Source organism: Stegodyphus dumicola, chromosome 4 (genome assembly GCF_044657685.1).
Source record: "Stegodyphus dumicola isolate Sdum_Otavi_A_Nest chromosome 4, ASM4465768v1".
NCBI classification, from domain to species: domain Eukaryota; kingdom Metazoa; phylum Arthropoda; class Arachnida; order Araneae; family Eresidae; genus Stegodyphus; species Stegodyphus dumicola.
This window is the reverse complement of record NC_140771.1, coordinates 244,467,691-244,485,499: the sequence shown is the minus strand read 5'-3', so window position 1 is coordinate 244,485,499 and position 17,809 is coordinate 244,467,691. Positions and strand designations below refer to the sequence as shown.

Here is a 17,809-nt window from a genome sequence, read left to right as displayed (position 1 = left end):
GCATCCGAGATACTGAAATACAGAAAGCTCTACGAATGGCGGATGTAAAAGATTTAAAAAGCGCTCTGTTGTACGCCATGAAGTTCGAGGCAGCCCAGCAAGCAACTAGTAGAGATCGCTACCCAGTTAGAGCTGTGCGAGTCCATGAGCCAGTGGATCAACTGATGGCTCGTTTAGATGATTTAGCCAGACAAGTCGAAGATTTGATACGGAGTAGGAGCGAGAAGAAAGTGGCTCTAAGGTGTTGGAGATGTGGTAGTGAAGGTCACCTAAGACGGAATTGCAGAACTCCCCAGGGTACGGAATATAAAGCAGATGATTTTACCAGACAAGTCAGTGGCTTGAGACGGAACAGAAGTGAAAAGAAACTAATTCTAAAGTGCTGGAACTGCGGAGTTGAAGGCCACATACGAAGAAACTGCAGAACACCCCGAGGTACGGAAAATAAGACCATTTCCCAGCAACAACGCAGTAAACAAATTAGTGACCATATCGAGGAACGGAGGTTGCCAGATAGTGAAAAACCTTGTTTTAAAGCTCTTAAAATTTATACAGTGAGTGGCAACAATAACGGACTGTCCATCAATGGGAATATCGATGGAGTTCCTTGCAGAATGATCATTGACACAGGAGCTAATGTTACCATCATTAGGAAAGATTTAGCTGAACAGTTTAAAGATAAACTTATTTGGACGCCATCCAGTGTTACCCTTCAGACTGCGTCTGGTGACAAGATCGACATAACTGGGAAGTTAAACGTAAACATCACGTTTGGAAGTGCCGCCTACCATCACACGGCATATGTGGCGGATATTACAGATCCATGCATACTCGGATTGGACTTTTTAAGGAAATACAATTTTTCCTTAGACTTGAAAAACAACAAACTGCTTTCAGGATCTGAAGACATGACTATCCATCCTAAGAAGGGATCCTCACCTGGAAATGCCGACGCTTTATCCGAAAGAACCAGCTCGAGAAACAGCCGAAATCATGCTAGGGTCGAAAAGAAACACCAGACTACCAGCTATTCTCCATCTCAGATGCTCTTCGGTCGAGACCTTCGTCTGCCTTGTGACCGCCTGTTTCATCGCCGTACGGATGCGCCTTCATCGCCTGAGGAACACATCCAAGATGTCAAGGCCCGTTTTGAAGTGATGCACCGTTCCGCACGAAAGCGAGTGAACTTGGCGACGGAGAAAGTGAAGACCAGATACAACACGAGAGCTGCTGGACATAGATCCAACGAAGGAGACAAGGTGTGGTTGTGGAACCTGATTCGACGAAAAGGAGTCAGGCCTGATTTACAGTCACCTTGGGATGGTTCGCACACAATCCTAAACAGGCTAAATGACGTCATGGTTCGGATTCGTAAGTCTTCGAACTCTAAACCTAAAGTCGTTCATTACGACAGGTTAGCTCATTACTATGGCCATAGTACATAATGTAAATAATTGTAAATAGTATAAGACCATGGTCCATTTTTGTTTTTAAATGTGTATTTGATTTGTATTTGATAGCATTTGATATGTTTTATGTATTGCATTTATTGTTCATGTTGTTTATTATTGTAATGTAATGCTTATTAATGCATTTATGCCACAGTTGTAAGTTTTGCTTCCTGTCCAGGGATTGTACTGCCCGGGACGTGCAGTCCTTGGGAAGGGGGCAGTGTTACGAATTTGGTATTTAAAAAGCTAATGTTAGTTCAATTAGAAATTAAATGGTTTTATTTCTCGCGCAGTGCAGCGCGTGACGAATATTAAAAGAAAGCTAAGCCGGAAAATTGAAAATACAAGAGCGCGTCCATTAAATAAATAAATATCTCTTTTTGATTTCGAGAAAGTACTGGAAAATTCTAGCGCGTGATTTTAAAATCTTATAAAAGGAGGAAAACATCTCAGTTTGTAGTAGTTGCTTAGTTTGTTGTTGTTTAGAAAACTACTGTTGTTGATTGTAGCGAATTCGCGGATTAGCGTTCTTTAGCTGTTTTGAATTACGTTCTATTGGACATTTGAGTAGTTAAAAGAAAACTACTGTGAGATATTGTAATACTGCATGATAATTTGAGAAAATTTAAGCATTTTTGTTGTGATAATAATAAATTTTTGTTCATTTTTCATCGGACTTGTGCATTCATTTCATAACGAACCCGTACGCACGCAACAGTATTTTAGAGTACTTTTCTTGAGAAAAATAAAAACAACTGCCTTCTAGTTTACTCGTAATCAGGCCCGCGCCAAGCCTAATCGGCGCCGTCGTGCAAATGTCTAGCGAGCGCCTTTATGCAGTGACGCCTTTTGCTTATGGTTAACATTTAAAATGAAGCATTATGAACATAATAATATTTTTTTAAATTATCTTTTAATTTGTCTAAATATACAAACATTTTGTGTTTTGTTAAAACCCACACTCAAACATATTTATTGAAGAATTATACATACATTTATTTATGTTATAAAAAGCTGCCCAACCGTATTAGTGGTTAGCGTTGCTGACAACGGTGCCGAAGGGCCCGGGCTCGAATCTCAGAGAAGGCATGGATGTTTGTAAATGTATAGTGTCCGTGCGGCATGGGGGCACTCTAAATATGTGAGGCGAAAGTCTTCTCGAAAGGTTGGTGGTTGGGGAAAAGGGGACGGAGACGCTCGGACCCGTCCCCCCAGGATGCTCTTCATCAAAATTGGGGGCGAAACTGAGCTAAATCGCAGCGTCACCTGTAAGGTGCTCAAGTCTGTTGCCAACGACAGGCGTATCTTGCGCTCCTTTCCGTGGTTCCAGTAACAAGTTATTTGAAAGGAATAATAATTTTTTAAAGTGTATAGAAATGATCACAAAATTTGACTCTATCATGTCTGTATATATTAATAAAATTCAAACGCAAAAAAATATGCTTCATTACCTTGAAGATAAAATTCAAAATGAAACAATTAGCATATTAGGGAATAATATAAAGCAAATTATTTTAAGTAAGGTCAAAAAGACAAACTATTTTTCTGTTTTACTTGATTGTACCCCTGATGCCAGCCATTAAGAGCAGTCATTAATTTGCAGGAGGTATCTTAATTTAGAAAGTACAGACATGAGTACTGAAGAAAGGTTTTTAGTATTTTGTGTTTCAACAGATACGACCAGTGAATAACGAACAACATTCTTATTAAAAGCGTTGGAGGAAAATGGTTTAGATATTAGTAATTTACGCGGCCAAGAATACGACAATTGTTCAAACATGAGGAGAGGTAAACATGTAAGGATCTTAAGTTTTACTAACGTTTATTTTTATTTTAAACCTTTACTATCACTTCTTATTTTCCACTTCCGGCCAGAATTAAATGTATTAACTTCTTTATGCAAATTGTACTTGCTAACGCCCAAGTATTTAAGTTGTGGCCTTTTGCCAAGAGAGAGAGGGAGGGAGGAAGTGAGCCGCCTTGCCACTGTATTTTACGCGAGCTTTCGATCAGTTGCTATCCGTCTATATAAGGCCAGAGGTTTAGTCCTCTTGACATTTAAAACGTATTATAGTTTCGGCAGTTTGCGTACTACATACGTAATAATTTAAAAGGCCAGTCTTAGCGTTAGGCATTTGTAAACTAATTCAAAGTTAGCTCTTATTTAGAATTTTAGTTAGTAGTTTTATATTTTTACGTTCAGACCACAAGTGGTTGGTCTCTGTATCCCGAAGTGCGAGAGCACCTGTAATCTTATAGAGAATAAAGTGTAAAGTCAACCCTTCCTGCTGGTGTTGTCTATTCCACACATATTTGAACATAGCTTGAGTAAGCTCCCTGTTCCTATTCAGGACACTTCATGTTTTCTAAACAGATAAAAAAGTATACAAGTCCTGACAAACAGTTTTCGAGTAATTATGCTCAAATCGTTGCTTTTCCGAATTAAAAAAAAATGATCTAAGTTTAACATAATATGTAACTGCACTTACCTTTTTTATGTAGAAAAAACAATAACAATAAGCAATCGCAAAAAAAGATAAATGTTGCACAAATTACTATTATTGCAGCAGTAGACACAAATTAAGGATTAAGCAATGTTCAAATGCGTCTTACATACTCATCGGCACCACCTATTTTTACATTCAAATAAGGCAGAAGAGAACCCCAGAGACGAACTTCTGCCCTGGTTATAACTTTCGGTCAAGTAAGACAGTGTGCTAGGAGAAAGGGGCACTCGGACCTGGCAAGCTCGAGGCTGCCTTAACACAGCTAAACGCCCCAACCCTTATAGGCAATCCAAGAGACCGCTAACCTATCGGTCGAGCCGACAAGCTAAGCTGAGTCGATAGGAATACTCAGCAACTCACATTCCACGTCCCCTTTCTGGAGGGATGGTAAAAATATCTGCCATCAACAGGGGCTCCAACGCCGGACAGCAGAACGAAGTCACTTAAACACTGTTAGACAGACCGGGCCACCAATCCGGCCTGCTAATACTACATCATGTTATACAGATGTCGGCTTTAGACGCCCCTAGGGGGAAACCATGGAAGAATATGAATATGCAGTTTTGAGGCTCCAGGCGCCCAGTGGAAATCTCAAGCAATTTAAAGGCTCGCTGAATTCGCCAACTCCACCGACGGGGGTGTTTCGCCCTGGACAACCATGAATATCTGACTATATAGCTCCACCACAAACAACGGAACGGACGAGAACGTCATATGGTCCCGGCCGAGTCTGAAACAGCCATCGCTAGCGATGACTTCAGTCCTGTGGAGATCGATTTTAAACACCCGTGGACGAGATTGCCTAGGTACAGATCCTAATCAGTAGCTTCTCAGGTTTTACCTGAGTCGACCCCCGGAGGGGCGTTCAAATAAGACAAGAATTTTGCTGCGAGACGAACTGCTTCTTTTAATGATTGCCCGGCGCCGTCGTGCGCTGCACGATAATGCACATAACTTTTAAACAGAAAAATGTAGCCATTCAATATAAATTAGGTTAACAGATTAAAAAAAAATATAAATTACGAAAATGTTGCATGCATCATCAAAGCTTGTATAAGACTAATAAACAGCAGCATTCTACAGTATAACAAATAGATGCCATATGGCTGAACAAATGGATGCTATGCAACCTCAATCCCGGCAGAACAAAGAATTTACCAGTTTTGTCCCTTCCCTATCTGTTTTCTCGTTTTCATTTCGACCTCAATCAGAGCATATCTGTGCTTGTTGACATACACTGCAGACGGTCTGAATGCATAAGAATATAACCATATATTCTTTCACTGAGGTATTTGATATGAGTTAACATTCGCTGGAAAACATCGACATTTAAGTCTTTCACGGTAATGTTTACAGCCAATGCAAAATTGCACTTCATTTCAGAGTGTGTGTGTTTTTAATGCGCTTTGCATTCATTAGCCAAATATTTTTCATCGTTTGCCTGTTTGACTAAAAACAGTCACACATTAAATTTCAAGACTGATGGATGATTTTTCTAGATGCATGCCCTCTTTTTTATACAGATTGCATATGATAACCAAGTGTTCATTAGGAATTTTGCATGGTAGAAAACTTGTTGAGTTCCAAAATTTTAGTTACATGGAAACATATTTATTTATAGTACAGCTAATCTTAACAGGTACTTTTTAATTAAACATTCATAACATTTTAAACAGTTTTTCAAGCATATAAATAAATTCAATAAGCATATAAATAAAGCTTATTTATATTCAAAAGCATATAAATAAATTGTTAGAAACTGTCAAGTGACATAAATAAACTACAGCATCACAGAATATGGGGCCAGACATGTAGTCATAAAGCTAAAGAAAAAGATTCAAAGATCTGAAATTTACCTTCCTTTTGCAGGAGAAAGGTACGATTTATATATTACAAGTTTGTATTTTGCAAGGCACAAGTCATAACAGTAATAAAATACTTACTTTAAAGATGAGTTGAATTATATTAGCAATTACAGCATGGTGGCAGGTTTTAAAGATTATTATATTATATTGTATGGAAAACTTTTTAAGATGCTGGCATTTATCTGAACTGAAAGTCCGAATAATAAATCTAAAGACTTTAGGAGTTCTACAAGAGCATATACTAAAAGTTATTATTGAGTTTTAGAAACAATTAACTAGAAAATAACTGTTATGAGTTTTCATGATTAAAATCAATATAAGCTGAAATAATGGGCAGATTTACTTTTTAGATTAATAACTCACCACTATTTATAAAACGATTTTTAAAGTTCAGTTTTTAGTATAATAAAAACATTTGTAACGAATTCATACATGAGACCATTTGGGATTCAAATAGCAAAAGCGGTTTAAGATGTTTCTGAAACAATATAGCAACCTGTCAAATACACAATCAGATTCTTATGGATTATTATTGTTTAAAGATTTGAAACATATATACATGCATGCTTTAATACATACATGTAAGGTATAACAAAATACGACGGCTGCTTTAAAAATAATTGACGACCTCAAAATTAACTATTCTAGATTTGGTGCTCTTCTCCTAAATTCATCTGTTCTCCCAAATTTGAGATCTGTCCATGCTATGTAACACTTACTACAGATACCTCTTGTGTAATCAGAATAACTGTAAAGCAAATTTTTTTAACTCGGAACCGAAACTTTTGACTCCCCCCAAAAGAATTGCAGCGTTCTTTTTTCGCTTAAGCTTTCCTCTTGGCAAGACGCTTCTCATCCACGTTGCTGCTTATTTGCCTAAAAACACGTCATATTGTTAATAGTTTTTTCATTTTTATTGTGAAAAGTCTAAATGTTAGTTATAATAAACTTTACGTAACAGAAAATATGACATGACTGTGTCTTTTAAAATATAATAAAATTAAGATATACTTTAGAATAGAAAATTATAAATATTTGATACCTTTGGTATGTTTGCATAAACCATTGCTGTAGCAGATAACAAAGGATCTAAAAAATTTTCAACTTTGACAGGAGTTTTAATAATATTCTTCAAAATAAAGGGAGCACTTATTTCCATTATTATCATGCCCATAGGAGATTTACAGGCAATAACCATCATTTTCAGAAACTTAAAATACCTAGTAGAACTAAAACATAAATCCACATATAAATTTCTGAAATTTCATTAAGTGCATTAAGAGTTAGCACGTACATTCATATAATAAATACAAGAATAAATTAGAAGTTCACACATGAAAGATCTGCAGAAGAGTTTAACAGTATCATCTCGGATACAAAGATCATACTTTCTCAAAGAATTTCTAAAGCAGCAAGCACAGATTTATAATTTTGTTGCATCTAAACTAGTTACTTTTCCATTTTGTTTACTTATTTCTGATCATTTATTATTTAGGCTATTTAAATATGGCAAGGCTCAGGAGTTATTGGATCAATATAAGAGAGGCTTACATGGATGCCTTTCTAAGAGGATTAACCTTTTGGCCACTGGCGGCACCTAGTATTTATTTAGAATAATAACAAATCAAAATATAATTTTATACGCATTTCATTTCATACAAATAGAAGTAACGTATTTAAGATTTATATTGTATAAATGTGAAAAAAGTTTTTTTTTTTTTTTTTTTAAGTGTAACAACACAAAACATAAAAATGCAGTTTCTATTTTTGGAGTAGTTTTATATGTTTATTGAGGATATCATTAATAATAAAATAATATACAGTAAGACCCCGCTTAACGCGGGGGATACGTTCCATCGAAGTAGAAGGTAATGCGAAACAGCGCTAAGCGAGGCTATCTTAACATGTAAATAATGGGGTTAGGGGTAGACGGATAAATAATGGTTAGGCATTAAATTTAATAATTTTTTTTTAATAAAAATAAAATCAAACACTTATTTCTTACAAAAATAAAAACAACATAAACGCATATACTTTTAAAAACAAATAAAATTCTCAGTCAGATCATTCAGTCTAGTTTTCCAATTTTCTGCCTTTTTGTCAAGAAGGCATTATGATAGATTGGCTTAATGGCATATTGCGTTCAATTTCGTCGTCAATCCATATAGACAGTCGTTTTCCCATTTCCTCTATAATGTTATTTCTAGAACGGGTAATTCTAGTTGCAGAGCTGGACGTAGTTGCAGTTGCCGATGACGGTATTTTTTCTTTATACTTAAGAATTGTCCTTATTGTTGAAGTTGCCAAAATCAATGCAGCACTAATTTGAGATTGACGTTCACCAGAATCTAATCTTCTAATCACTTGCATTTGAGTTTCCAGTGAAATGCTTTTTCTGGTTGCTTTCTTTTCTTGTTTTTTATTATCACCCATGATTAAAAACTAAAGATCATATAATATTTGTCACCGTATTAATCGTTATAGTATTATACAAATTTAAACTTACAATAATGTCAACAAATGTTTCAAATGATAAAAATGCGTCCACCAAGCAAGAAACACAACTACACTGTTTCGGATATGTTATTTGGAAACCTAGCGCTGTGCACAATTTCGGAGAATCCCCGGGTTGAAATAAAAGAGCGCTAAACCGAAACAGCGCTAAACGAAACAGTGTTAAGCGGGGTCTTACTGTATATATATATATTGTTTATTTTATTTTATGGTTTTATCGATATACCTTTGCTTCAGCGTATCTTTTAATTATGTCATCAGAAGAAATATTACTGAATACATTATATTCTAGCCCAAACTGCTAATCAGTTTAATCTTGCCTCACACACTGATCTTAAATAACTTTTTATTCACGGAAGAGAAGAAAATAATTTTTCAGACATACAGAATGTCACAATAATATATTTGAATAATCTTAACACTGAATCAATACTCGGGTATGTATTTGTAAATTATCGTGCTATGATTTTAAAGTGGGGTTAAATCAAGAAGAATGCATCCAACGTCTACAGATAGCATTTGCAAATGAAGGTTCATCTCCTGCTACTATATTCAGATGGTTTACAGAATTTCACAGAGGTCGCAACGCTCTTCAGAATGGAGAACGCACAGGAAGGCTTTTGTCAGCAGTAATCTCGGATAATGTGTCTGCCATATGGAAAATGATAATCACTGCACTTACCAAACGATACAGAAGGAACTTAACATGGGATCTGCTGACATACATTAAATTATTCATGAAGAATTGCATATGAAAAAGTATAGTTTGCTGTTGGGTTCCTCATAATTCAACTGAGTACCAAAAAGAAAAGCATGTCAGAATCAATAAAGAAATCGTTAAATTACTTAAAATGGTGGCCACCACATTATTTCTAAAACTGTAACTCGTGATGAAACATACATACCACTTTTTGACGTTCCAATATGTCAAGAAAGTAAAGTATGGGTCTTTGAAGATGATTTCATGCCAACAAAGGTGCAAAAACAACAAGCCATGAAAAAATAATGAATGGCATTTTCTTCGGAAGTACAGGTCTAGTCAAAACTATTATAGTAGAAGAAGACAGTCGCAGAAAACTGGTACACCACTAAGCCTTTTCCAGAAATTCTGCAAGAAGTGAATGTTAGAAGACTCGCGCTCCACCATGACAATGCATCTTCTCATTCAGCAAGATTGACAGTTGAGTTTCTTGAATAAAAACCCATCAAAGTGATAGAACATCCACCCTATTCATCCGATCTAGCTATGTGTGATGTTTGGCTATTTCAAATCTAAAAAAGAACTTATGTGAACATTGTTTCAATTCCCAAGATGAGACTGATGAGGCTATAAATGCATTTTTTTCATCAATTTCAAGAAATGAATGGCTTGAGACATTTAATCTTTGGAAAATTTGCCTACAGGAGTACAGATGTCCGCCGATAACATCGCGGACGAAAACGTCGCGGAGAAAACAACGCAAGGAGAAAACGTCGTGGTACAAAACATCGTGGGAGAAAACATCGCAAAGAGAAAACATCGCTGTTCTAAAACATCGCGGTACAAAAACATCGTCGTCGAAAATAAAGCGGTTCAAAAACTTCGCAGTTTAAAAACATCGTCGTCGAAAATATCGTGGTAAAAAATAAAGTATCTACAAATGATCGCATGACGATAACATCGCAGACATTCTTTTTTCGGGTTTTAATAATTGGAAATGGATATTCCCATAATGATTTGTGAGCGCAAGATGTAAAGAAGGATAATTTTTACTTTCACATTTTTTAAATAACTAATAAATTTTTGCTGAAAAAGTAAGAAGGAAATTTAAGCATAAATAATTAAATGCAACTTATAGCTTATACTTTTCATGAAAAATTACCAGTAAAAGCATTACAAAAATTATTTATTAATGGTCTTCGTTAGTTAACTATGTCGGTTTAAAATTCCATTAAGTGCTATAAGTTGCATTAATTTTCTATGCTTAAGTTTCGTTCTTATTTTCTCAGCAAAAATTTATTAGTTAATAAAAAAATATGAAAGTAAAAATTATCCTTCTTTCCATCTTGCGCTCACAAATCATTATGGGAATATCCATTTACAGTTATTAAAGAATGTCTCCGAAAAGCATCTCTGAAAAAAGCATATCTGCGACGTTATCGTCATGCGATGATTTGTAGATACTTTATTTTTTACCACGATATTTTCGACGACGATGTTTTGAAACTGCGAAGTTTTTGAACCGCTTTATTTTCGACGACGATGTTTTGTACCACGATGTTTTCTCGTTGCGATGTTTTCTCCCACGATGTTTTGTAGCACGACGTTTTCGCCTTGCGTTGTTTTCTCCGCGACGTTTTCGTCCGCGATGTTTTCGGCTGTAACCAGGAGTACATTAACGCTGAAGGAAACTACTTTGAACTCTCCTAAAATTTTCTAAGTGTAACCAGTGCAGGATTTACGTATAAGCTACACAAGCTATAGCTTAGCCCCCCCCAAATTAAAATATAGTATAAACATAATATTAAAATATACTATAACAGATTTATAAAGGGCCCTGTATCCCAAATAGCTTAGGGCCTTATCAAGTCTAAATCCGGCCCTGAGTATAACTTTAAAAACCTATGCGTATCTCAAAAATTTCAGAGTGACCCTCAAATTTACAATATATTGATACAAATGTCAAGCATTAATTTTCTAATTTGTTTAGCAGTTGTTCAAGAATTATTAAGAAAATTTCAACTTGAAATACATACTTGGCATTCAAAACATACACTTCCTAATCACAGCAGAGAAAAGGTTTCGTCCCTGAACTTTGTTTATCAGTCAATATCTTTGCTTTTCTTTAGAATTATCGAAATTATTTCTTTCATAAATCAATGAGAAATTTATATAATTTCACCATTGTTGAGATATCTATAGCAATACACTACATTATTATTATTAAGTTGGCAAGAATAATTTTGACATTTAGTGTGAAATAAACTCAAGTTTTTCAAAAAAAAAAAAAAAAAAATCTGAAATGTTTCAGATTTTAAATTACGTCCAAAGGGGCGTTTTTTAACATTTTGTGTGTTACCTTTCTTTATTAAATATCATGTTCCTCGCACTTAAACCATAAGATCCAGTGCAACAGCAATATCGCAAAATAGTTTTAAAACGAGCCTATCTTTAGAATTTCCGATACAGAGACTCACGCGCTGGAGATAAAAATGTTTTTTCTGCACAACGTTGCCATTGCTCGCTTTGAAATCCTTGAGTTTGTTAATCAAAAATTCGTCAAAGTTTTAAAAAATAGGAAATCGATCATAAAACAAATTTCAAATTTCAGATTTGGTCTTCCACATGCTCATATTCGTTGGAGGATTACGTTATTCAAAATTCGATGACTCTATGTACCGTTGTTTTATCACAATACGAGAAATATACATACATTTATGCAGATTTTTCATTATTTAATTTCTTCAAATATAATGCAGGACTCTAACATTTTGTGGCAACAGTTTGAAAAGTGAACCGACATTTATGAGTCCGACGCAAAATGCCAAAACGAAACTAATAGTCCTTCGGGATTCAAATCCCTTTGGACTAATAAAAAAAAAATTTTATACAGTCATATACCTTCCATTCTCGATGACCGATGATATCAATAACCTTCTGTGATCTTTCTGGTAATTTCATGATTCTGCAGCCACAGAAATTCTAGTTTTTATTATCAAAAACTCAGTATTATTTGAGCATGGACCTTATAAGACATAGACTAACCCAGTGGGCGGGGCGCGCGTCACCGACATGTCGACAAGATAGAGTAGGGACGATCTGGTTTACTTTAACACTAAAACCTATGGCGTTTGTATCACATAACTCTTTTTAATTATAAAATGTGATACGTTGTATAGTGATGAGATTATGAAAGCTACAGTTTTTCCCAAATCGGATTTAATATATGTCATTAAAGCACTTTTTACTGCATTTCGCGCATTTTGTTTCAAGCGTAATTCTTGTACAAACATCTTTACTTTGGTAAAACGGTAAAAACTCTAGGCACAAAATTTATGAACTTAATTTTGGGTACAAATAACGTAAAATTAAATAAGATTGATAGTATGTGATGCTTTGAAATAAATAAGATAAAATTAAACAAGATCTGATAACTTTTTTTAAAAAAAAATTAATGACCATTTCCAGGCAGTGATTTTCATAACTATAATAACATTGCAAAACAATCATTTATTTGATTATATCATCATTAACTTATTAACATTAAAGTGGAATATTTAATTTAGTAATTTATAAAATTCGGAGCATAAAATTTTCTGAGTGTAATGAAGGGAAAAATAAAAGGTAAAACAAAATCTAGAAGCACTCAGATTTTATATTGCGCTCAAAAGGAACCTTTTTTAACGTTTTGTGTGTTTCCAATATTTATTGAATATCATGTTCTTCGCCCGTAAACCGCATACATTTGAAAACAGCATATATTTAGAATTTCCGCACTGGAGATCAAACTGTTATTTTCCGTACAGTGCTCTCTCTTAACTCGTTGAGTTTGTTAATCAAAAATTCGTTAAAGTTTTACAAAATATGAAATAGATTAAAACCAATTCGAAATTCGGCCGTCCATATGCCCATGTTCGGGTCGAGGATTACATTATTCAAAATTTGATGGCTCTAGATACTGTCGTTTTTGCCACAGTGCGAGAAACATACATGTATTCATGCAGATTCTTCATTACTTAATTTCTTTACATATAATACAGAACGATAATATTTGGTAACAACAATTTGCAAGGAGACACGGACATTTATAGTAAAGCAGCGCAAAATGCCGCTTAGAAACTAACAGTCTTTCTAGGCTACCACCCCTTCAGGCTAATAAATTAAATTAACAGTAAATAAAAATATCTTGTGCAGAACTAAAAATAAATTTAAAAAATAATCACTATAAAATACAAGTAAAATTAATTATTACGGTTAAATACAATTTTAATATTAGAATTAAATGTATAAAAATTTTTAAGCAGTCAAAAGTGTTTATCACTATGATGTATTATGAAATATAATTGAAATAAAATTCCTTTATAGAAATTGTGCTATAATATTCATCTATAATTTTAAAAAAGCAGCACAATTTAGAATTTTAAACAAAACTTTCAAAATTCTTTTTTTAAATATTTTAGTATTTTTTACTTATTGACACCAATAAAAAGCATAAAAATTGCAAGAGAAAATTGCTTGTTTGAAATTTTCTATTAGTTCAGATTTAAAATATTATTTTCTAAAAATTAAGAGATTTAAAATATTATTTCCTAAAATTGAAACCTATGGCGTTTGTATCACATAACTCTTTTTAATTATAAAATGTGATACGTTGTATAGTGATGAGATTATGAAAGCCACAGTTTTCCCCAAATCGGATTTAATATATGTCATTAAAGCACTTTTTACTGCATTTCGCGCATTTTGTTTCACGCGTAATTCTTGTACAAACATCTTTACTTTGGTAAAACGGTAAAAACTCTAGGCACAAAATTTATGAACTTAATTTTGGGTACAAATAACGTAAAATTAAATAAGATTGATAGTATGTGATGCTTTGAAATAAATAAGGTAACTATTTATACAATACATATAAATACAAAATCTAAAATAAAGTAGTTACAAATTTCCTTACAGCATAGGAAAAGCTAAAAAAACATCCAGTCCTGAAAGCATGCAATAGCTTTATAATTAGTTGGAATGTTAATTATGCTTGATAAATATGCTAAATTTTTAAAATCAATCTCAATTTCAAAAATAAAAGTATGTAGAAATTCTAATTTGTGAAATGAGGCGCTACAACCAGCTTTTTCTTGACAATTATACATGCTGCTATAGGCAGCCAATGTTAAATTTCTACAAGTCGTCCCTACTCCTCCGGATGTGATCAAGGTGACATCCGGGAACGCCTCAGACGAGGGAGAAAATCCGTTTGGGTTAGTCTATTTCTTATAAGGTCCATGGATTTGAGGTCATGACATGACTTCCCAAACCAAACTCCAATAATTTCATATGTGTTGCTAAAGATGTGCGAGATCTCGAACTGTCGTGGTGGAATATGATTTCTCTGTGATTTTCTAGTTCTGGCCTTTTCGCTTTGATTGCTTCCTAAAGTTTCATAAGTTGTTGGCTGTAAATATCTGAGTTGATTGTTTGGTCGATTGAAAGCAGCTCAAAATACACACCTTTATGCCACCAAATTGACAGCATGATCTTTTTCTGATGCAATTCATCTTTATTTTGCTGATTTTTTATTTGTGCTGATTGGACCATGATCTTTTTCGATTAATGTTATAGTAGGCGATCCACTTTTCATCATTGAAGATATTCAGTTAAAAGAAGGGTCGAATGCTTTGCATTTAAAATCGCAAATACTGATACACTGTATCAAGTGAATTTCTTTCAGTTCACGCGGAATCCAAATATCAAGCTTCTTAATAAGTCCAAGACATCGTATGTGATTTTCAATTGTTGTGTGCGATATGTTTAACATTTTTGCAATTTCTTCCAGAATTAAATGAGATTGATTTAATTATATCTTTAATTTTGTCATCGTCAGCTTCAGAAGGTATGCCAGAATGCTAGTCATGTTCAAGTGAAAAATCTCCAGAATGAATTTTTTTAAACCAATTCTGACACATGTGCTCTGTTGTAGAGACATTAGGTATTTTTGAAAGCAGGCAAGATCAAAAATGAGCTACGCCTTCTCCGGGAATTGAACCGCGGACCTCTGGAATACGCACCCAGTGTGCAGACCACCACACCACGAAGGCATGTTAAGAAGGTGGGAGAAATACCTTATATACTCCTCCTTTTAAAGGGCGACTAGGGTTTTAGGTGGCCCAATTGCCAAATCCTGGGGCCCACCAGCGGCCGAGCGGTAAAGCCGCTGAACACTGGTAGTTCGGTCTGAGGTTCGAATCCCGCGAATGGGCTGGCTGCATGGGCGTTTTCGTGGTTTTCCCCATGTGTAATGTGTATACGAGCCAGTTTCCCTTAGAAAGTCCTCCACGAAAGGCATCCCTCCCTTTAGGCAGATAGCCCTCGTGTGCTTTGCCATAATTAAATACACCACCACACCACACCACACACACCACACCAAATCCTGGGTGTGAAGAATCATCATCCACCATCCTTTTTAGTTCGGGCACCACTGTAGAGACATTCGGTATTTGTTTTGGAAGCCGGAAAGATGAAAAATGAGCAACGCCTTCGCCGGGAATCGAACCACGGACCTCTGTAATACACGCCCAGCATGCAGACCACTACACCACGAAGGCACGCTAAGAAGGCGGGAGAAATATCTTATATACTCGTCTTTTTAAAGGGCGACTGGGGATTAGAGGACCCAATCGCCAAATCCTGGTGGCGGAGAATCATCATCCACCACCTTTTTTAGTTCGAGCGTCACTTGTAGAGCTATTAGATTATTTAGAAGTGAAAGACTTGAAAAATGAGCAACGCCTTCGCCGGGAATCGAACCATGAACCTCTGAAATACGCACCCAGCACGCAGACTACCATACCACGAGGGCATGCTAAGAAGGCTGGAGAAATACCTTATACTGTTAAGCAATCAACACCATAAACCTGACATATCTCTTCGTGAACCTCAGCTGCTTTCTTGCCTTTATGAAAATAAAAAAAGTAAAATACGTCAAAAATATTTATTTTTGCTCCCCATATTAAAATTTATTGTAAACTAACAGTTGTAATAAAAAATACACAGATTTCGTTTCTATAGCAATCTAAAAGTGTCAGTTCCCAAATCTCAAAAGAAAATAAAAATACGAGATTGACAGAAGAGCAAAATGAACATAATTCAATCTATTTGTGCAAACCAAAATTACTTTTTTGCCAAAACAATATTATTATTATGTATTAATCCTATTTAAAATAGACAGAAAACTACCACTATTGAAACTTCTTAGGCTGCTATATCACGTCGGTTTGTTTCGGAAGAACAACTGTTTGGTACAATTTTTCTGCTTTGGCACAACAGCCAATCACCATAGATCGGTTTAGGGTTAACACAGAAGAAACTGGTACCCCATTACAAACATGCTGATAGCATTCGAAGCTGATAGCTGTTTGGTTGAAGACGAACAACTTGCAATTTCTTTGAAAAGGAAGGAAAAAGTCGCACGTCTTTCTTTCAATAGTAAATTAGGCAGAAAAATTGTCCGAAACAGTTGTTCGCGTGAAGCAAACGTCGTGTGATATGGGCCTTAAATCACTAAATATCTCTTTTGATAAGTGTATTTATCTTCAACAAACATTTTTTAAAAATGAGTGAGTTACAGATATGCATTTTGAAGTTCACTTTTCACTAAACACTGATAGAAATGTTTGCCATCAGTGCTCACAGCGAGTAGAATAGTTATCAAATTCCTGTAACAGACTAAAAAAGTATATTGCCTTATTTTAGTTTGATGTCACATATGAATAAATAACAAGATTTAAAGAGTGAATACCATATGATAGTATTCTGAATAAGAGTTTATTTCTTAATATGTACTTTGAAATCCAAATAAATACCTGACATTTACTGATTTTGTTGCAGGGCGAACTTAAGAAATGTAATACATCAATTTTAAAAACAAATATATATATATAAAGATGGAGGACAAAATAATACTAACATCTGTGAAATAATGGAAAATCTTTATTAATAGGGGGTTGGACCACCCTTTGACTGAAGTACAGATTGAATGCGACGTGGGATAGATGCATAAAGGTCATGGACATTATTTAAAGGAATATTAAGCCATTCGTCCTGCAGAGCGGTCTCTAATTCCGAAAGTCCGGATGGAGGTGGAAATCGGTAACGAAGTTTGGGCTCCAAATTTGCCCATAAATGTTCAATAATATTCAAGTCCGGAGACTGAGGGGGCCAAGTGAGATGTTTAATTACATCGTCATGCTCTTCGAACCATTCTTGAATACACCTAGCAGTGTGGATAGAGGCGTTGTCGTCTTGAAAAAGCGGTCGCTCTCCAGGGAATAGTCTGGACAAAAGGATGGACTATCTAAGCCTAGAATGCTTAAATAGTGATTGGATGCGATCCTCCCACGCAGAATAACAAGTGGCCCAAGACCGCGCCAAGATATCGCATCCCATACCATAATGGCGCCACCCCCATGCTTCAAAGTCGGCAAGAGGCAGTCAGGATGAAACGTTTCTTTGGGCATTCTCCAGACATAAACGCTTCCGGTCGTCTGAAATAGGGTGAATGACGATTCATCTGACCATATTACCTGTTGCCACTGCTGTGGGGGCCAGCCTTTGTGATCTCTGCACCATTGGCGTCGCTTGAAAGTACAAGTACGTATTAGTTGCTGTCACCAAGGTTTACGAATTGCCACTCTGCCATAAATGTTCGCAGCATGAAGTTCCCTTTTGACAGTTTTTGTTGAAAGGGGGGTCTTCGAGATGACTGTTCATTTCAGATGT

The 17,809-nt window shown here is 35.3% G+C and overlaps 1 protein-coding gene across 1 annotated transcript in view; it reads right to left on the bottom strand.

The window, feature by feature from the left end:
• LOC146997847 (uncharacterized) overlaps positions 1-17,809 on the bottom strand; it is a 45,430-nt gene that overhangs the window by 13,651 nt on the left and 13,970 nt on the right. The window contains exon 5 of the mRNA XM_085814415.1: positions 6,866-7,052. Within this exon, the coding sequence (XP_085670541.1) occupies positions 6,866-7,052 (187 nt within the window). The remainder of the gene's footprint in view (positions 1-6,865; positions 7,053-17,809) is intronic.